The sequence below is a fragment of the Mustelus asterias genome, unplaced genomic scaffold (genome assembly GCF_964213995.1).
Source record: "Mustelus asterias unplaced genomic scaffold, sMusAst1.hap1.1 HAP1_SCAFFOLD_695, whole genome shotgun sequence".
Taxonomy (NCBI): domain Eukaryota; kingdom Metazoa; phylum Chordata; class Chondrichthyes; order Carcharhiniformes; family Triakidae; genus Mustelus; species Mustelus asterias.
Genome location: NW_027590644.1, coordinates 50,908 through 72,838, shown reverse-complemented (window position 1 = coordinate 72,838; position 21,931 = coordinate 50,908). Strand labels below are relative to the sequence as shown.

The window sequence follows — 21,931 nt, the reverse complement described above, 5'->3', positions numbered from 1 at the left end:
CACCGAGCAGCATCATCCAGATGCCATGATTGCCCACCTCCCAAGCTCCCATAGCATCCCCTACCCTCTTGACCCGGGACTTACCTCTCCGACGGTCCCAGGACTTAGTCCCAGGCAGAGGGCTTGTCAAATGAACAATACATTCACGTACAGCTTATAAACAAGGCAGACTGAATTTGTACCTGCATTTATCTCAAAGTATTTCTTGTTCCACCATTGGAAGAATTGGAGAACTGCAGAACACATGCAAAATGCAGGTTTTCCAGTTTGGATTACCAGGTCCTATTACTACACCCATTGCTTTTGTACCATTAGAATTGCTACAGTGCAGAAGGAGGCCATTTGGCCTATCAAACCTGTGCCACCCCACGAGGTTTGACCAAAGTCATTCAGGCTATTCATGAGAATGACAAACGTCACCATTTGAGAGATTATCCAAAATTGGCTCAAAATGTGCAGTAATATCCACATGAGCACACCTATATATACCATTGCCCACTCCTCTAACCGATCACTGAACCACAATGGCACAGTGGTTAGCACTGCTGCCTTACAGCACCAGGGAGCCGGGTTCGATTCCGGCCTTGGGTGACTGTGTGCTCGTTCTCCCTGTGTGCATGGCTTTCCTCCAGGTGCTTCAGTTTCTTCCCACACTCCAAAGATGTTCAAGTTAGGTGGATTGGCCATGCTAAATTGTCCCTTGGTGTCCGAAGATGCGTAGGTTAGAGGGATTAGCAGGATAAATGCATGCGATTACAGGGGTGGAGCATGGGGTGGACTTAGCTGGGATGCTCTGATGGAGAGTCGGTGCAGATTCAATTCGCCAAGTGGCCTTCTTCTGCACTGGAGGGATTCTATCTAATTATACTGACTAAAAGTGAAAATACCTCACAAAGCTGCCGAATGCACTGTTGTACAAAAGCCTTATCGTGAAGCGGTCTAGGATCCTTTATCTTTTCCGTGCCTCCACATGCTCCGTATGGATTTGCAGAAAATGTTCCAATGCTACTTGTTCTACAATAAAAACACTCATATTTAGAACAAATATTTTCAAATTGCTCAACCAATTGCTCAAAACCAAACAGGAGGGTAAGAAGCAACCCCCCCAAACAGCAATGTTATAATGACCAGGTAATCTGCTTGTGATATTGTGGGTGATACAGTTTCCTTGCCCCACATTAACCCTTGCTATGCCAACATCATTCTATTGCAGGTACCGATGCAAGGTACTTAGCAAAAGCGGCAATGAAGACACAAGGCTAAACTTTTTCACATAGCAAGTGGTTAAGATCTGCAATGCGCTGCCTAATCGCGAGGAGGCGGCAGGTTAAATTGAGGCATTCAAGAGGGAATTGGATTATTATTGAAAAGTAAGAAAGTTTAGGGTTGGAGGTTTCTATGGTTCTATGTGGGACTAGGCAAAAAATGGTTCGGCACAGACAAGAAGGGCCAAAAGGCCTGTTTCTCAGCTGTAATTTTCTATGGTTCGATGGAAGAAAGCAGCAAAATGACAGTGGACGAATTGCTCAGAGAGCAGACGCAGACACGATGGGCCTGATATACTCTTCCTGTGCAATAACAATTCTGCGATTCAGAAGAGATGTGACTTCTTCATATCTATAAGTAACTCAAGTCCAACTATGCCTGAGAATAAAGCAGCACTTGGAAGAATTTGATTGTAATAATCTGTTGTATTGAATTACACAGAACAGAATGGAGCCTGTGAAGGGCAAGGGCATGCAGGGAAAAAAGAAACCAAATAGAACATAATCTTGAAAAACACTCTCATGGAGAGGAAGTTAAATGCTGACATTACCTTCTTCCAAAGAAGCTGGTTCTTCTCTCAGAGGTTCCTGAACGAAATCGTGTGCTTGACACACTGAGAACAGAAAGTTTAGCAAAAGATAAATCCGTTTGCAAACATTTAAAAAAATAATGTCTCCTCCCTTCCGGAATCACAATCATTTGCCACCCCCCAGCCTTCGCATTCAAAGGATCATCCTCCACTATTTCTGCCACCTCAACTAAGATGCCACCAAATACATCTGTCCCATCCTTCCCATCAGCATTCCCTCCATGACACCTTAGTCCACACCTCTATCACCCCCCACACCTCACCCTCTTCCCAGAGCATGTTCCCACACAATTGCAGGAAGTGTAACACCTGCCCCTTTACACCTTTGCCTCTCACTGCCCAATTCTTTCAGCTGTCTCCTCTACAATGGGTAGACTAAACAGACTAGGTGATCACCTTGTGGAACATCTGGGCTCTGGTGCAAACATGACCCCGGTCTTCTGGTCGCTTGCCATTTCAATTCACTATCATTGTGGAGAAGTCCCACCTTCATATTGAAGGTACCCTCCATCGTACTGTGTGGCACCAGCACTGTGCTAAAGACCTCAAAGAGATTTAGCAGCTTAAAATCGGGCAACCATGAAGTGCTATAGACCATCAGCAGCAGCAGAATTGCACTCAACCAGAATCTGTAACCTCATGGAACAGCATATCTACCACTCTACCATTACCTCATGGAACAGCATATCTACCACTCTACCATTACCACCAAACCAGAGGATCAACCCGAATTTAATTTAGAGTCCAGGAGGGCATGCTAGGAGTAACACTAGACATACCAAAAAAATGAGATGTCAACAGGACTACTTGTGTGCCAAACAGCAGAAGCAACAAGGAACAGACTGAGCGAAGTGATCCCACAACCAACAGATCAGATCTAAGCTCTGCAGTCCTGCCACATCCAGTTGTCAATGATGGTGGACAATTAAACAACTCACTGGAGGAGGGTTTCCACAAATATCCCCTGGAGCCCAGTACATCAGTGCAAAAGATAAGGTTGAAGCATTCGCAACAATCTTCAGCCAGAAGTGTCAAGTGGATGATCCATCGCAGCCTCCTCTTGTGGTCCCAGCATCACAGATATCAGTCTTCAGCCAATTCGATTCATCCCACAAGCAATGGTGTTGGATACTGCAAAGGCAACGGGCCCTGACAATGTTCATACAATAGTACTAAAGACTTGTGCTCCAGCACTGGCTGTGCCTCTAGCCAAGCTGTTCCAGTAAAACTGCATCATGGCATCTACCCAGCAATGTGGAAAATTACTTACATAGGTCCTGTACTCAAAAAGCAGGACAAATCCAACCTAGCAAATTAGCAGCCTACTCTCCATCATCCAGAGAATCCAAAGAGCTTCTACAAATACATAAAGGGCAAAAGAGTAACAAGTGAGAGAGTCGGGCCTCTTAAGGATCAACAAAGTCATCTATGTGCGGATCCACAAGAGATGGGTGAGATCCTAAATGAATATTTCTCATCAGTGTTTACTGTTGAGAAAAGCATGAATGTTAGGGAACTTGGGGAAATAAATAGTGATGTCTTGAGGAGTGTACATATTACAGAGGTGGTGATGCTGGAAGTCTTAAAGCGCACCAAGTTAGATAAATCTGCGGGACCTGATGAGGTATATCCGAGGGCGTTTGGGAGGCTAGGGAGGAAATTGCGGGTCCCCTAGCCGAGATATTTGAATCATCGATAGTCACGGGTGAGGTGCCTGAAGATTGGAGTGTGGCAAATGTTGTGCCTTTGTTTAAAAAGGGCTGCAGGGAAAAGCCTGGGAACTACAGGCCAGTGAGCCTCACATCTGTGGCGGGTAAATTGTTGGAAGGTATTTTGAGAGACAGGATCTACAGGCATTTAGAGATGCAAGAACTGATTAGGGACAGTCAGCATGGCTTTGCGAGTGGAAAATCATGTCTCACAAATTTAATTGAGTTTTTTGAAGGGGTCACCAAGAAGGTAGATGAGGGCAGTGCAGTTGATGTTGTCTACATGGACTTTAGCAAGGCCTTTGACCAGGTTCCGCATGGTAGGTTGTTGCATGAAGTTGAATCTCTCGGGATCCAGGGGAGGTATCTAAATGGATACAAAATTGGCTTTTTGACAGAAGAAGAAGTTTAACAACACCAGGTTAAAGTCCAACAGGTTTATTTGGTAGCAAAAGCCACATTTTTGACAGAAGCCAGAGGGTGGTTGTAGAGAGTTGTCTTTCAAACTGGAGGTCTGTGACCAGCGGTGAGCCTCAGGGATCACTGCTGGGCCCACTGTTATTTGTCATTTATATTAATGATTTGGATGAGAATATAGGAGGCATGGTTAGTAAGTTTGCAGATGACACCAAGATTGGTGGCATGGTGGACTGTGAGGAAGGTTATCTCCAATTGCAGCGGGATCATGATCAATTGGGCCAGTGGGCTGACGAATGGCAGATGGAGTTTAATTTAGACAAATGCGAGGTAATGCATTTTGGTAGATTGAACCAGGGCAGGACTTACTCAGTTAATGGTAGGGCGTTGGGGAGAGTTACGGAACAAGGAGATCGACATGTTCATAGCTCCTTGAAAGTGGAGTCACAGGTGGACAGAGTGGTGAAGAAGGCATTCGGCATGTTTGGTTTCATCGGTCAAAACATTGAATACAGGAGTTGAGACGTCTTGTTAAAGTTGTACAAGACATTGGTACGGCCACACTTGGAATACTGTGTGCAATTCTGGTCACCCTATTATAGAAAGGATATTATTAAACTAGAAAGAGTGCAGAAAAGATTTACTAGGATGCTACTGGGACTTGATGGATTGAGTTATAAGGAGAGGCTGAATAGACTGGGACTATTTTGTCTGGAGCGTAGGAGGCTGAGGGGTGACCTTACAGAGGTCTATAAAATAATGAGGGGCATAGACAAGGTAGATCGTCAATATCTTTTCCAAAAGGTAGGGGAGTCTAAAACTAGAGGGCATAGGTTTAAAGTGAGAGGGGGAGAGATACAAAAGTGTCCAGGGGGGCAATTTTTTCACAGAGGACGGTGAGTGTCTGGAACAAGCTGGCAGAGGAACTAGTAGAGGCGGGAACAATTTTATCTTTTAAAAAGCATTTAGATAGTTACATGGGTACGATGGGTATAGAGGGATATGGGCCAAATACGGGCAATTGGGATTAGCTTTGGGGTTTTAAAAAAAATAAGGGCGGCATGGACAAAGAACAAAGAACAGTACAGCACAAGAAACAGGCCCTTCAGCTCTCCAAGCCTGTGCCGCTCCTTGGTCCAACTAGACCAATCGTTTGTATCCCTCCATTCCCAGGCTGCTCATGTGACTATCCAGGTAAGTCTTAAACGATGTCAGCGTGTCTGCCTCCACCACCCTACTTGGCAGCGCATTCCAGGCCCCCACCACCCTCTGTGTAAAAAACATCCTTCTAATATCCGAGTTATACTTCGTCCCTCTCACCTTGAGCCCGTGACCCCTCGTGATCGTCACTTCTGATCTGGGAAAAAGCTTCCCACCATTCACCCCATCTATCCCCTTCATAATCTTGTACACCTCTATTAGATCTCCCCTCATTCTCCGTCTTTCCAGGGAGAACAACCCCAGTTTACCCAATCTCTCCTCATAGCTAAGACCCTCCATACCAGGCAACGTCCTGGTAAACCTTCTCTGCACTCTCTCTAACGCCTCTACGTCCTTCTGGTAGTACGGCGACCAGATCTGGACGCAGTACTCCAAATGTGGCCTAACCAGCGTTCTATACAGCTGCATCATCAGACTCCAACTTTTATACTCTATACCCCGTCCTATAAAGGCAAGCATACCATATGCCTTCTTCACCACCTTCTCCACCTGTGTTGCCACCTTCAAGGATTTGTGGACTTGCACACCTAGGTCCCTCTGTGTTGCTATACTCTTCATGGCTCAGCCGTTTATTGTATAACTCCTCCCTACATTATTTCTTCCAAAATGCATCACTTCGCATTTATCTGGATTAAATTCCATCTGCCACCTCTCCGCCCAATTTTCCAGCCTATCTGTATCTTGCTGTATTGCCCGACAATGCTCATCGCTATCCGCAAGTCCAGCCATCTTCGTGTCATCCGCAAACTTGCTAATAACACCAGTTACACCTTCTTCCAAATCATTTATATACATCACAAATAGCAGCAGTCCCAGTACAGAGCCCTGCGGAACACCACTGGTCATAGACCTCCAGCCGGAAAAAGACCCTTCGACCGCTACCCTCTGTCTCCTGTGGCCAAGATGTGGAGATGCCGGCGTTGGACTGGGGTAAACACAGTGAGAAGTTTAACACCACCAGGTTAAAGTCCAACAGGTTTATTTGGTAGCAAAAGCCACACAAGCTCTCCTTCACACAAGCCCACACAAGGGGCTTGGAGCTCCGAAAGCTTGTGTGGCTTTTGCTACCAAATAAACTTGTTGGACTTTAACCTGGTGTTGTTAAACTTCTTCCTACGGCCAAGCCAGTTCTCCACCCATCCAGCCACTTCTTGTATCCCATGAGCCTTAACCTTTTTAACCAACCTGTCATGTGGGACTTTGTCAAATGCCTTACTGAAATCCATATAGACGACATCCACGGTCCTTCCTTCGTCAACCGTTTTTGTCACTTCCTCAAAAAACTCCACCAAATTTGTAAGGCACGACCTCCCTCTTACAAAACCATGCTGGCTGTCACTAATGAGATTGTTCTGTTCTAAATGCACACACATCCTGTCTCTAAGAATCCTCTCCAACAACTTCCCTACCACGGACATCAAGCTCACCGGCCTATAATTACCCGGGTTATCCCTGCTACCCTTCTTAAACAACGGGACCACATTCGCTATCCTCCAATCCTCAGGGACCTCACCTGTGTCCAAAGAAGCAACAAAGATTTCCGTCAGAGACCCAGCAATTTCATCTCTTGTCTCCCTGAGCAGTCGAGGATCAGGCCCTGGGGCTTTGTCAGTTTTAATGTTCCCTAAAAAACCTAACACTTCCTCCCTTGTAATGGAGATTCTCTCTAACGGATCAAATCCTCCCTCCGAGACACTCCCGGTTAACACGTCCCTCTCCTTCGTGAATACCGATGCAAAGTATTCATTTAGGATCTCCCCTATTCCCTTGGGTTCTAAGCATAATTCCCCTCCTTTGTCCTTGAGAGGTCCAATTTTCTCCCCGACAACTCTTTTGTTCCTAACGTATGAATAGAATGCCTTTGGATTCTCTTTAATCCTGCCTGCCAAGAACATCTCGTGACCTCTTTTTGCCCTTCTAACTCCCCGTTTGAGTTCTTTCCTACTCTCTCTGTATTCCTCCAGAGCTCCATCTGTTTTCTGTTGCCTGGACTTAACGTACACCTCCCTTTTCATTTTAATCAAATCCTCAATTTCCCTGGTTATCCACGGCTCTCGAATCCTACCTTTCCTATCTTTCCTTTTTACAGGCACATGCCTATCCTGCAGCCTTATCAATTGTTCCTTAAAAGTCTCCCACATGCCAGACGTGGACTTACCCCCGAACAGCCTCTCCCAATCAACGGCCACCAATTCCTGCCTAATCCGGCTATAGTTAGCCTTCCCCAATTTAGCACCCTGCCCGTAGGACAGCACTCATCCTTGTCCATTACTATCCTAAAGTTAACAGAGTTGTGGTCACTATTTGCCACATGCTCCCCTACCGAACCTTTGACGACCTGACCGGGCTCATTTCCCAGAACTAGGTCCAGTATAGTCCCCTCTCTAGTCGGGCTATCTACATACTGTTGCAAAGAACCTTCCAGTATGCATCCAGTCTATACCAGGGAAATTAAAGTCCCCCACTACAACAAACCTATTTTTTCTGCACATATCCAGAATCTCCTGACATATCCTTTTCTCCACTTCCCGTGGGCTGTTGGGTGGTCTGTAGTACACCCCCAGCATAGTGACTGCACCCTTCCTGTTTCTGAGTTCCACCCACAGTGACTTAGAAATCATAGAAACCCTACAGTGCAGAAACAGGCCATTCGGCCCATCAAGTCTGCACCAACCACAATCCCACCCAGGCCCTACTCCCATATCCCTACACATTTACCCGCTAATCCCTCTAACCTACGCATCTCAGGACACCAAGGGGCAATTTTAGCATGGCCATTCAACCTAACCCGCACATCTTTGGACTGTGGGAGGAAACCTGAGCACCCAGAGGAAACCCACGCAGACACGAGGAGAATGTGCAAACTCCACACAGACAGTGACGCAAGCCGGGAATCGAACCCAGGTCCCTGGAGCTGTGAAGTAGCAGTGCTAACCACTGTGCTACCGTGCTGACTTAGTACATGACCCCTCTAAGTTGTCTACCCTCTGCACCGCAGTAATATGCTCCCTAACTAACATCGCTACTCCCCCACCTTTTCTAGCCCCTCCTCTGTCTCGCCTAAAACACGTATACCCCGGAATATTCGGCTACCAATCCTGTCCTTCTTTTAACCAAGTCTCCGTCACCGCAACCGCATCCAAATTCCGCGTCAGCATTAAGGCCCTAAGTTCGTCTGTCTTACCCGTTACGCTCCTCGCATTGAAGCAGATGCACTCCGGACCTCCAGGCTCACTCAGGTCATCTTCCTCCAGAGTGCTCCTCTTCTTAGCTAGCCTTGCCCTGGCCCCCAGCTCATCCCCAGCCTCAGTACTTACCGACCTACTGTTTTGTTCCCCACCCCCCTGCCACACGAGTTTAAATCCTGCCGAAACACTCTCGCAAAACTCCCTGCCAGGATATTTGCTCCCTTCCAGTTAAGGTGTAACCCCATCCTTTCTGTACAGTTGCCATCCTGACTTGAAGACTTCCCAGTTATCTATGAATTCAAAACCCTCCCTCTTGCACCAGTCCTTTAGCCATGCGTTCAACTGTAGAATCTCCCTGTTCCTAGCCTCACTTGCACGAGACACCGGGAGCAGTCCAGAGATTGCTACCCTGGAGGCCTTACTTTTTAGCCTAGCACCCATCTCCCTGAATTTCTCTCGTATGACCCCCCTGCTCTTCCTACCTACATCATTTTCACCAATGTGTATAATTACGTCCGTTTGACTACCTTCCTTTTTTAATATGCTTCCTACCCTCTCGGAGACATCCAGTACCCCGGCACCAGGGAGGCAGACTACCATCCTGGATTCTCGTTCGCTCCCACAGAACCGCTTGTCCGTGCCTCTAACCATCGCGTCCTCCACCACTATCGCTCTCCTAAACCCCTTCTTTCCCTTCCGGACCCCTGAGCCTGTCTCCGTGCAGGCGATCTGGTCCTCGTGGCTTACCCCTGGAGGGTCATCCCCCTCCACAGAATCCAAAACAATATACCTATTTTGGAGGGGGACAACCACAGGGGATCCCTCCACAGACTGCTCACTCCCTTCCCTTATCCCATCTGTTGCCCATCCCTTTCTTTTATGGGAGACTGCCACTGGGGTACTTTCTGGCACATCACCCTTCTGACTATTACCCCTCCTAACTGTGACCCACGTGTCTTCCTTCCGAGACCTTGGTGTCACTCCCTGCTTATAACTTCTATCTAATAATCTCTCATGTTCCCTAACTAAACTGAGGTCATCGAGCCGCAGCTTCAGCTCCCTTACACGATCCCTCAGGAGTTGCAGTTCTGGCACAGATATGGACCTCCGGGAGTCAAGTCGCCTCCAGGAACTCCCACATCTCACACAGAATGCAGTATACTGGCCTTCCACTCATACTTGCCATTTCCTTTTTAGTTTTTGGAAGATCAAAAAAGGGGGGGAAACAGAAGAAAAACAAACAACCTTCCTCTCCTCCGCCGAAGCCCTGTGAGCCAAAGCCCTTACAGCTCACACTCTGCTCCCTGCTCACTCCACTGCCCGCTCAAAAGTGCAGCCTGCTTTTAAACCCTCCAAAAACCTTCCCAGGCTTCTCCTGGGCCTACTTCCAGTTTTGGAAAAAAGCTCCGATTTTTAACACAAAATTAACTGAAAAATAAATAAATAAATCAAATGCAGAAGTTGGACCGAAGGGCCTGTTTCCATGCTGTAAACCTCTATGACTCTATGAGTAAAGTGATTGAAGGGGTTGTCAACAGTACTATCAAACAGCACCACTCAGTGGTGAGGTGAGAGTGACTACCCTCGACATCAAGGCAGCATCTGACTGAGTATGGCATCAAGAACCTCTAACAAAACTGGGATCAATGGGGGTCGGGGGGGGCTCTGTGCTGGTTGGAGTTATACCTGGAACACAAGATGGTTGTGGCGATTGGAGGTCAACCATCTCTACTCCAGGACATCATTGCAGGAGTTCCTCAGGGTAGTGTCCTCACCACAATCATCTTTAGCTGCTTCATCAATTACTTTCCACCCATCAGAAGGAGATGTTCGCTGATGATTGCATAATGTTCAGAATCATCATGACTCCTCAGATACTGAAGCAATCCATGTCCAAATGCAGCAAGACCTGGACAATATCCCAGGCTGGACTGACGAAAGGTAAATAACATTTGCGCCACACAGGGGCCAGACAACGACCAACTCCAACAAGAAAGAATCTAACCATCATGCCTTGACATTACCATCGCGGAATCCTCCACCATCAACATCCTGGGAGTTATTGTTGACCAGAAATTGAACTGGGCTAGCCAGATAAATACTGTGGCTACCAGAGCAGGTCAAATGCTAGGAATCCTGCAGCAAGTAACTCCCCTCCTGAATCCTCAAACAGTCCACCATCTAAAAGACAAAGTCATGAGTGTAATGGAATGCTCTCCATTTGCCTGGGTAAGTGCAGCTCCAATAGCACTTAAGCAGCTTGACACCATCCAGGACATAGCAGCCCACTTAATTCAAACATTCAATTCCTCCACCACTGACACATAGTGGCAGCTGCGATGCACTGCAGGAACACACCAAGGCAGCATTTCCCAAACCCACGACCAATATCAACTAGAAGGACAAGAGCAACAGATACCTGGGAAGAACACCACCTGCAGGTTTTCCTCCAAGATGCTTACTTAGAAGTATATCACAGTTCCTTCACTGTCACTGGGTCAAAATTCCTGGAGCTCTCTCTCTACCAGCATTGTGGGTGTATCTACACCTCAAGGACTGCAGCAGCTTAAGGCACCTTCAAGGGCAACTGGGAGAGGCAATAAATGCTCGTTTAGCCAGTGATGCTCACATCCCATAAAATAAATTAAAAAATAAAACATTCCTGTCCTCTGCCTCCTGCAATGTTCTGGTGAAGCCCGAAGCAAGCTGGAGGAAGAGCACCACATTTTCTGATTCGGCATTTTACAGCCCTGGACTCAACAATAAGCTCAAATTCATCACAGCTCTGTCTCCCATTTTTGCCGAGTACATTCTGCTCAATAGCACGGTCGACATCAGTTTGCTGATGATCAAGAGTAGACTCGATAATAGGCCAGAAAGTAGACGAGCCTTTGGAAAGGGTACAGAAAACGTTTTACCAGGATGTTGCCTGATTTGGAGGATATTAGCTATGAGCAGACATTGGACAACCTTGGTTTGTTTTCATTTGAACGTCAGGGACTGAGGGGGGACAAACGAAGAAAAGTACAGCACAGGAACAGGCCCTTTGGCCCAAGTCTATGCCAATCATGGTAAACCAAAGAAAAACCTTCTGCCCTTACTCAGTCCGTATCCCTCTATTTCTTCCTTATTAATGTACCCATCCAGCTGCCTCCTCTTAATGTTGCTTCCACCAACTTCTCCAGGTACCCACCACATTCAGTGAGAAAACCTTCCTCCGCACATCTCCCTTAAACTTTCCCCATCTCACCTTGAACCTGTGCCCCTGTAATTAACGTTTCCACCCTTCGGAAAAAGCTCAACTATCCACCCTGCCAATGCCTCTCAACCTTGTAGACCTCTATCAGGTCTCCCCCCAGCCTCCATCTTTACAGTGAAAACAATTCCAGTTTATTTAACCTCTTCTCATAGTCAACACCCTCGAGACCAGGCAAAATCCTGGTGGACCTTCTTTGCACTCTCTCCAAAGTTTCCGCGTCCTTCTGGTAGTGTGGTGACCTGAACTGCATACAGTACTCCAAATGCAGCCTAACCAAGTTTTTAAAAAGTTGCAACATGATTTCCCAATTCTTGTACTCAATAGACCAAATAGAAGTTTACAAAATTATGAGGGGCATGGATAAGATGGATAGTCGGAATCTTTTTCCCAGGGTAGAAACAGCATTACCAAGGGATACAGTTTGAAGGTAAAAGGGGAAAAAGTTTAAAGGAGATGCAAGAGGCAAGTTTTCTTTTACAGAGGGTGGCAAGTGCCTGGAATGTGCTGCCAGAGGAGGTGGCAGAAGCCGATACAATAGCAACGTTTAAGAGGCATCTTGACAGGCAAATGAATAGGCAGAGAATAGAGGGACATGGACACTGTAGGGGTAAAAGGTCTTTAGAAAGGCATCACCTGTCAGTGCAGGGTTGGTGGACCGAAGGGCCTGTTTTTGTGCTGTACTGTTCTGTTTTTTGACTGATGAAGCAAAAATTGGCTGTGTCAGATTTGTCCTTTTTCTGGACAATGTCATAGAGGCTTACAGCATGGAAACAGGCCCTTCGGCCCAACTTGTCCATGCCACCTTTTTTTTTAAAACCCCTAAGCTAATCCCAATTGCCCGCTTTTGGCCCATATCCCTCTATACCCATCTTATCCATGTAACTATCTAAATGCTTTTTAAAAGACAAAATTGTACCCGCCTCTACTACTACCTCTGGCACCTTGTTCCAGACACTCACCACCCTCTGAGAAAAAATTGCCCCTCTGGGCACTTTTGTATCTCTCCCCTCACCTTAAACCTATGCCCTCTAGTTTTAGACTCCCCTACCTTTGGGAAAAGATATTAACTAAGCTGATCTGTGTCCTTCATTATTTTATAGACCTCTATGAGATCACCCCTCAGCCTCCTATGCTCCAGAGAAAAAAGTCCCAGTCGATTCAGCCTCTCCTTATAACTCAAAGCATCAAGTCCCAGTAGCAGCCTGGTAAATCTTTTCTGTACTCTTTCTAGTTTAATAATATCCTTTCTATAATAGGGTGACCAGAACTGCACACAGTATTCCAAGTGTGGCCTTACCAATGTCTTGTACAACTTCAACAAGACATCCCAACTCCTGTATTCAATGTTTTGACCGATGAAACCAAACATGCCGAATGCCTTCTTCACCACTCTGTCCACCTGTGACTCCACTTTCAAAGGAGCTATGAACATGTACCCCTAGACCTCTCTGTTCTGTCACTCTCCCCACGCCCTACATTAACTGAGTAAGTCCTGCCCTGGTTCAATCTACCAAAATGCATCACCTCGCATTTATCTAAATTAAACTCCACCTGCCATTCGTCAGTCCACTGGCCCAATTGATCAAGATCCCGTTGCAATCAGAGATAACTTTCTTCACTGTCCGCTATGCCACCAATCTTGGTGTCATCTGCAAACTTACTAACCATGCCTCCTATATTCTCATCCAAATCATTAATATAAATGACAAATAACAGTGGGCCCAGCAGTGATCCCTGAGGCACACCGCTGGTCACAGACCTCCAGTTTGAAAAACAACTCTCTACAACCACCCTCTGGCTTCTGTCAAAAAGCCAATTTTGTATCCATTTAGATACCTCACCCTGGATCCCATGAGATTTAACCTTATGCAACAACCTACCATGTGGTATCTTGTCAAAGGCCTTGCTAAAGTCCATGTAGACAACATCAACTGCACTGCCCTCATCTATCTTCTTGGTTACCCCTTCAAAAACTCAATCAAATTTGAGAGACATGATTTTCCACTCACAAAGCCATGCTGACTGTCGCTAATCAGTCCTTGTATCTCTAAATGCCTATAGATCCTGTCTTTCAATATACCTGGCGAATTTTCCACAGAGCGGTGTAAATTCCGGTCTTGCAGTTGGCAAAGGACACAATTAGTTCTGGAGCACAATTCTTCAATGCCATTGGTAGAATCTTGTTCAGGCACATAACCTTTGCAGTGTTCTGGGCCAGCATTTGCTGTCCACCCTAATTATCCTTGAAGTGAGTGGCTTGCTAGGCCATTTCAGAGAGCAATGAAGAGTCAACCACATTGCTAAGATTCTGGAGTCACATGCAGACCAGACCAGTAAAAATGGCAGATTTCCTTCATTAACAGACATTCATTCAACATGATCATGGTTGATCATCTCAATTCCCATTTTCTCCCCATACCCCTTGATGCCTTTAAAATCTAAAAAAATCTCTTTCTTGAATACATTGTGATTTGGTCTCCACAGCTTTCTATTAGTGAACCAGATAGCTATTTACGACAATGGTGTCATGATCATCGTTGGACTTTTAATTCCAGACTTTTTTTAATTCAATTTAAATTTACCACCTGCCCTGGTGGGATTTGAATCTCCAATGGGATTGAGAGTCCCCAAAACATTACTCTGGGTCTGAGTTACCAGTCCAGATACTGCTCCTTTCATGCTCTCCTTCACTCACCACCTCAAATTGCCTTGAGACAAAGCATCCCGAGGCCTTGTTCATTGTGGCCGGGGACTTCAATCAGGCCAAGCTCAAGAGCTACCAAGATACCACCAATATGTTTCCTGTTCCACCAGAGGCCCAATTATACCAGACCACTGCTACAGAAATATCAAACATGCCTCCCACTCTATTGCCCACACAGACTTTGGTAAATCAGGCCACAAGGCTGTGCCCCTGCTCCCAGGCAAAAACAAAAACAGGAGAATCCATCAAAGAAAGTCGTGCGATGTTAGTCTGAGGAATCGGATGATCTCCTACGGGACTGCTTAGAGTTAGTAGACTGGTCAGTATTTAAAAACTCTGCAACCAGCCTGAACGGGTACGCCACAACAGTAACTGACCTCATTAGTAAGTATGTAGAAGACTGTGCCAAAGAAGCAAATCCACATGTTTCCCAACCAGAAACCATGGGTGAACACCACTGCCTGCTGAAGCCCAGGTCTGAGATGTTCAAGTCAGGCTGACCTATACAAAGAACGTAAGAAGTCTCACAACACCAGGTTAAAGTCCAACAGGTTTATTTGGTAGCAAAAACCACTAGCTTTCGGAGCACTGCTCCTTCGTCAGGTAAGTGGGAGTTCTGTCCACAAACAGGGCATATAAAGACACAGTCCCCAGTCCAACGCCAGCATCTCCACATCTATACAAAGAAGCCAGATATAATCTACAAAGATGTCAAAAGACAGTTCTGGACCAAGCTATAATCCCAGACTAGCCACATGGACTCCAATGACACGGTAGCACAGTGGTTAGCACTGCTGCTTCACAGCTCCAGAGACCTGGGTTCGATTCCCGGCTTGGGTCACTGTCTGTGTGGAGTTTGCACATTCTCCTCGTGTCTGTGTGGGTTTCCTCCGGGTGCTCCGGTTTCCTCCCACAGTCCAAAGATCTGCTGGTTAGGTTGATTGGCCATGCTAAAATTGCCCTTAGTGTCCTGAGATGCATAGGTTAGAGGGATTATTGGGTAAATATGTAGGGATATGGGGGTAGGGCCTGGGTGGGATTGTAGTCGGTGCAGACTCGATGGGCCGAATGGCCTCTTTCTGTGCTGTAGGGTTTCCATGTCTATGTTTGACAATGGCAAGGTCTGCAAGACATAACAGGCTACAAGATGAAGGCAGATAAAATCACCGGCTCCAATGCACCCCTCCCTGATGAGCTCAATGTATTCTATGCCTGTTTTGAGCAAGTGGTCAGCGAGAGCACGTCCTCCACCCCGAATGAACCTGACTCCGAGGTCACCATTGCAGACATCAGAGCAGCCTTCTCAAAAGTCAACCCACAGAAAACAACTGGCCCGCATGGGGTACCCGGACGAGCAGTCAGATCCTGCGCGGGCCAGTTGGCGGGGTATTCGCAGACATCTTCATCCTCTCTTTACATTAACCTGAGGTCCCTATCTGCTTCAAGAGGACGACCATCATCCCAGTACCAAAGAAAAGCCAGACACTGTGCCTTAATGACTATCATCCGGTGGCTCTGACATCCATCATCATGAAGTGCTTTAAAATGTTAGTTATGGCACGAATCAATTCTGGCATCCCAGATCGCCTGGATCCACTGCAGTCGACCTGCCGCTGCAACAGGTCTACAGCAGACGCCATCTCCCTGGCCCTACATTCAACCCTTGAACACCTAGATCAGACTCCCATTCATAGACTACAGCTTAGCCTTTAACACCATTATTCCTACGAGACTCATCCCCAAACTTCGTGGCCTGGGGCTCGGCTCCTCCCTCTGCAACTGGATCCCGAACTTCCTAACCCACAGTCCGCAATCAGTAAGGATAGGCAACAACAACTGCTCCACAATCATCGTCAACACCGGTGCTCCGCAAAGTCGGTGTTCTCAGCCCCTTACTATACTCCTTAAACACCTCTGACTATGTGGCCAAATTCCCCGCCAATATCATTTTCAAGTTTGCTGATGACACCACCATTGTGGGTCGGATCTCAAACAATGATGAGAAGGAGTACAGGAAAGAGATAGAGAATCTGTTGAATCTCTCCCTCAAAGTCAACAAAATGAAGGAGATAGTCAGTGACTTCAGGAAGCATAGTGGAGGGCGTGCCCGTCTACAACAATGGGTCGAAGTAGAAATGTTCGAGAGCTTCAAGTTTTTAGGTGTCCAGATTACCAACAACCTGTCCTGGTGCCCCCATGCCGACACTACAGTTAAGAAAGCCCACCAACGCCTCTCCTTTCTCAGAAGATTAAGCAAATTTGACATGTCCGCTACAACTCTTACCAACTTCCACTGAAACACCATGGAAAACATTCTTTCTGTCTGTATGACAGCTTGGTATGGCTCCTGCTCTGCCCAAGACCACAAGAAACTACAAACGGCCGTGAATGTAGCCCAATCCATCACACAAACCAGCCTCCCATTGATTGACTCTGTCTACACTTCCCGCAGCCTCGAAAAAGCAGCCAGCATAATTAAGGACCCCACGCACCCCGGACATTCTCTCTTCCACCTTCTTCCATCAGGAAAAAGTTACAAAAGTCTGAAGACACGTGCCAACCGACTCAAAAACAGCTTCTTCTCTGCTGCTGTCAGACTTCTGAATGGAACTACCTTGCATTAAGTTGATCTTTCTCTACACCCTCGCTATAATGTATCACTACATTCTGCACTCTCTCCTTTCCTTCTCTATGTATGGTATATTGTCTGTTTAGCGCACGGGAAACAATACGTTTCACTGTATACTAATACATGCGACAATAATAAATCAAATCAAACCATGAACTGCAGGTCCCACAACCCTTGGCGATAATGATAGATCGGGGAATATGTCAGGTCATGAGGTTGCAGATTGCAGCAGTATACAATTATGCTGCTGATGGCCCACAGCACCTCATGGAAGCGCAGCTTGAGCTGCAAGATTTGTTCGTAATGTGCCACAAATCAAAATGGATCTTTACCGCTAGGCTACTGCCTCAAACGTCCCTCCTTCCAGCACATAAACTGCAGCAGTTTAAGGCGGCAGCTCATCACCATCTGGTCAACGTCATAAATACTGGCCTTGCCAGGAGAACCACATCCCAAGTAAGAATTTTAAAAAATTGAATGGCAGAACAAGTTGGAGGGGCGAAATGGTCTCCTCCTATACCTACTTATGTTCTCTTCCAATGTGGTGGTTTCCATCTGTAAAATTCACCTTGTACACCTATAGCAAAACAAGGTGTTGGACATACCTCTGAGGTGTTATCAGCCCATATCTGGTGGCCTCACTAATCCTGTGAGGCTGCAATGCTCTGTGGCTGTTGGAACTATGATTCATTTTGCTGCTTTGAACTGAAATATAAAGAATTTTCACTGTTAAACCCTAAACAAACTATGAAAGTTACTTTGCGTACAAACATACCGTGCTTCCTCACAATTCTGCCACTATGGGCAGCACAGTGGCTAGCACTGTTGCCTCACAGCACCAGGGACCCAGGTCACTGTCTGTGCAGCATTTGCACACTCTCCCCGTGTCTGCATGGGTTTCCTCCCAGTCTAAAGATGTGCAGGTTAGGTGAATTGGCTATGCTAAATTGCCCTAGTGTCAAGGGGGCTAGTTAGGTAAAATGCATGGGGTTATGGGGATAGAGCCTGGGTGGGATTGTGGTCAGTGCAGACTCGAAGGGCTAAATGGCTTACTTCTGCACTGTAGATTCTATGATTCCATTAGGAGTGGTCTGAAAAACATGTGGTCAAATTACTATTTTTTACTACAACAGTACTTCTTTAACTGTAACATTACTAGTCGTTCTAGTCAGAATATGAAAGTCTAATTTGGAACAGTTGAAAAGTATAAATCGATATATAAATTATAAAATGTGTGGAATGTTGCAGAAATAGGTGCAGAGGATTTAGGAGCAGTAGGCCATTCTGCCCTTTGAGCCTGCTCTACCCGTTTGATCAATGATGGTTGTTGTGATTGTGGTTTAACTCCACTTTGCTGGCTGCCCCCATATCCGCCCCCACCGTCGCTGTGCAAACACCAAGCTCAGCCTGGAATCAGTTCCGTGACTCTGGCTGCACTGCTTTCATAGGAGAGAAATCCACAGAAAACACCATGACCGGCTGGGAGAGCTTTCCTCCTCTGCCCACTGACCGCCCCTGTCCCCATCCTCCCCGACCGAAATCATCTCCCCTGCCATGGCTACAGTCAGTGCTCCCTCTCCCCCTGCCTGACCCTGTCTCCCTCTCCCCCTGCCTGACCCTGTCTCCCTCTCCCCCTGCCTGACCCTGTCTCCCTCTCCCCCACCCTGCCTCACCCTCCCTCTCCCCCTGCCTCACCCTGTCTGTCTCCCTCCCTCTCCCCCTGCCTCACCCTGTCTGTCTCCCTCCCTCTCCCCCTGCCTCACCCTGTCTGTCTCCCTCCCTCTCCCCCTGCCTCACCCTGTCTGTCTCCCTCCCTCTCCCTGTCTGTCTCCCTCCCTCTCCCCCTGCCTCACCCTGTCTGTCTCCCTCCCTCTCCCCCTGCCTCACCGTCTGTCTCCCTCCCTCTCCCCCTGCCTCACCCTGTCTGTCTCCCTCCCTCTCCCCCTGCCTCACCCTGTCTGTCTCCCTCCCTCTCCCCCTGCCTCACCCTGTCTGTCTCCCTCCCTCTCCCCCTGTCTGTCTCCCTCCCTCTCCCCCTGCCTCACCCTGTCTGTCTCCCTCCCTCTCCCCCTGCCTCACCCTGTCTGTCTCCCTCCCTCTCCCCCTGCCTCACCCTGTCTGTCTCCCTCCCTCTCCCCCTGCCTCACCCTGTCTGTCTCCCTCCCTCTCCCCCTGCCTCACCCTGTCTGTCTCCCTCCCTCTCCCCCTGCCTCACCCTGTCTGTCTCCCTCCCTCTCCCCCTGCCTCACCCTGTCTGTCTCCCTCCCTCTCCCCCTGCCTCACCCTGTCTGTCTCCCTCCCTCTCCCCCTGCCTCACCCTGTCTGTCTCCCTCCCTCTCCCCCTGCCTCACCCTGTCTGTCTCCCTCCCTCTCCCCCTGCCTCCCTCCCTCTCCCCCTGCCTCACCCTGCCTGTCTCCCTCCCTCTCCCCCTCCCTGTCTCCCTCCCTCTCCCCCTGCCTCACCCTGTCTGTCTCCCTCCCTCTCCCCCTGCCTCACCCTGTCTGTCTCCCTCCCTCTCCCCCTGCCTCACCCTGTCTGTCTCCCTCCCTCTCCCCCTGCCTCACCCTGTCTGTCTCCCTCCCTCTCCCCCTGCCTCACCCTGTCTGTCTCCCTCCCTCTCCCCCTGCCTCACCCTGTCTGTCTCCCTCCCTCTCCCCCTGCCTCACCCTGTCTGTCTCCCTCCCTCTCCCCCTGCCTCACCCTGTCTGTCTCCCTCCCTCTCCCCCTGCCTCACCCTGTCTGTCTCCCTCCCTCTCCCCCTGCCTCACCCTGTCTGTCTCCCTCCCTCTCCCCCTGCCTCACCCTGTCTGTCTCCCTCCCTCTCCCCCTGCCTCACCCTGCCTGTCTCCCTCCCTCTCCCCCTGCCTCACCCTGCCTGTCTCCCTCCCTCTCCCCCTGCCTCACCCTGCCTGTCTCCCTCCCTCTCCCCCTGCCTCACCCTGTCTGTCTCCCTCCCTCTCCCCCTGCCTCACCCTGTCTGTCTCCCTCCCTCTCCCCCTGCCTCACCCTGTCTGTCTCCCTCCCTCTCCCCCTGCCTCACCCTGTCTGTCTCCCTCCCTCTCCCCCTGCCTCACCCTGTCTGTCTCCCTCCCTCTCCCCCTGCCTCACCCTGTCTGTCTCCCTCCCTCTCCCCCTGCCTCACCCTGTCTGTCTCCCTCCCTCTCCCCCTGCCTCACCCTGTCTGTCTCCCTCCCTCTCCCCCTGCCTCACCCTGTCTGTCTCCCTCCCTCTCCCCCTGCCTCACCCTGTCTGTCTCCCTCCCTCTCCCCCTGCCTCACCCTGTCTGTCTCCCTCCCTCTCCCCCTGCCTCACCCTGTCTGTCTCCCTCCCTCTCCCCCTGCCTCACCCTGTCTGTCTCCCTCCCTCTCCCCCTGCCTCACCCTGTCTGTCTCCCTCCCTCTCCCTGTCCCCCTGCCTCCCTCTCCCCCTGCCTCACCCCGCCTCCCTCTCCCCGCCTCCCTCTCCCCCTGCCTCACCCCGTCTCCCTCTCCCCGTCTCCCTCTCCCCCTGCCTCACCCCGTCTCCCTCTCCCCCTGCCTCACCCCGTCTCCCTCTCCCCCTGCCTCACCCTGTCTCCCTCTCCCGTGCCGCTGCCTCACCCTGTCTCCCTCTCCCGGTGCCGCTGCCTCACCCTGTCTCCCTCTCCCCCTGCCTCACCCTGTCTCCCTCTCCCGCTGCCTCTCCCGGTGCCGCTCCCTCTCCCGTGCCGCTGCCTCACCCTGTCTCCCTCTCCCGCTGCCACACCCTGTCTCCCTCTCCCGCTGCCTCACCCTGTCTCCCTCTCCCGCTGCCTCACCCTGTCTCCCTCTCCCGCTGCCTCACCCTGTCTCCCTCTCCCGGTGCCGCTGCCTCACCCTGTCTCCCTCTCCCGGTGCCGCTCCCTCTCCCGTGCCGCTGCCTCACCCTGTCTCCCTCTCCCGCTGCCTCACCCTGTCTCCCTCTCCCGCTGCCTCACCCTGTCTCCCTCTCCCGCTGCCTCACCCTGTCTCCCTCTCCCGCTGCCTCACCCTGTCTCCCTCTCCCGCTGCCTCACCCTGTCTCCCTCTCCCGGTGCCGCTGCCTCACCCTGTCTCCCTCTCCCGGTGCCGCTCCCTCTCCCGTGCCGCTGCCTCACCCTGTCTCCCTCTCCCGGTCTCCCTCGCTTTCTTTCTGCTTCACTCGGTGCTACTCTCGTTTGGATTTGGCGCCTGAAGCAGCATCAAAATAACGGTCACCGGAACCGGAAATACATCATCCACCAGGCCGCGTCAGTTGAGCGGAAATGATGTCATTTGCGGGCGCCTGTTACATGAGCTGATGTGCCCTGGATGCCAATGGGGAACTGGAGGGGAGATGGAGGATAGTTAGGGAACACTGAGCAGTAAACATGGGATGCACGGTGCTTAGCATTGTTGCCTCACAGCGCCCGGGTCACTGCAAACTGCAGACACACATTCTCCCCGTGCTTGCGTCGGTTTCCTCCCACACTCCAAAGATAACGTTTTAAAGTTTATTTATTATTGTCACAAGTAGGCTTACATTAACACTTCAGTGAAGTTACTGTGGAAATCCCCAGGGTAGGTGGATTGGCTATGCTTAATTGCCCCCAGGGTAGGTGGATTGGCTATGCTTAATTGCCCCTTAGTGTCAGGGAAATTAGCAGGGTAAATATGGGGTTACAGGGATGGGGTGGGATAGTTGTTGATGCAGGCTCGATGCGCCAAATAGCCTCCCTCTGCACTGTAGAGATTGTATGATGCTGTGATACTGACAAGGAGTACGGGGAGTGAGTGAGAAGGGAACATTCCGCAACATTGAACTGTTAAAGTTAAAAGTAAAAGTTTATTTATTAGCCACAAGTAAGGCTTACATTAACACTGCAATGAAGTTACTGTGAAATTCCCCTAGTTGCCACATTCCAGCGCCTATTCGGGTCAATGCACCTAACCAGCACATCCTTCAGTCTGTG

The 21,931-nt window shown here is 49.2% G+C and overlaps 1 protein-coding gene across 3 annotated transcripts in view; it reads right to left on the bottom strand.

Moving 5' to 3' along the window:
* Positions 1-21,180, bottom strand: part of LOC144487272 (kinetochore protein NDC80 homolog) — a 128,375-nt gene extending 107,195 nt beyond the window's left edge. The window contains exons 1-4 of one of the 3 annotated variants that reach the window (XM_078205357.1): positions 21,098-21,180; positions 17,588-17,687; positions 1,817-1,879; positions 888-1,014 (exon numbers count right to left, since the gene is read on the bottom strand). In XM_078205357.1, the coding sequence (XP_078061483.1) occupies positions 888-1,014; positions 1,817-1,879; positions 17,588-17,673 (276 nt within the window). In that variant the 5' untranslated portion in view covers positions 17,674-17,687; positions 21,098-21,180. Of the gene's footprint in view, positions 1-887; positions 1,015-1,816; positions 1,880-17,587; positions 17,688-20,551; positions 20,563-21,048 lie in introns of those variants that run through there. The other 2 variants (XM_078205358.1, XM_078205359.1) reach the window with 2 other exon arrangements.
* Between the last annotated feature and the right edge of the window lie 751 nt (positions 21,181-21,931).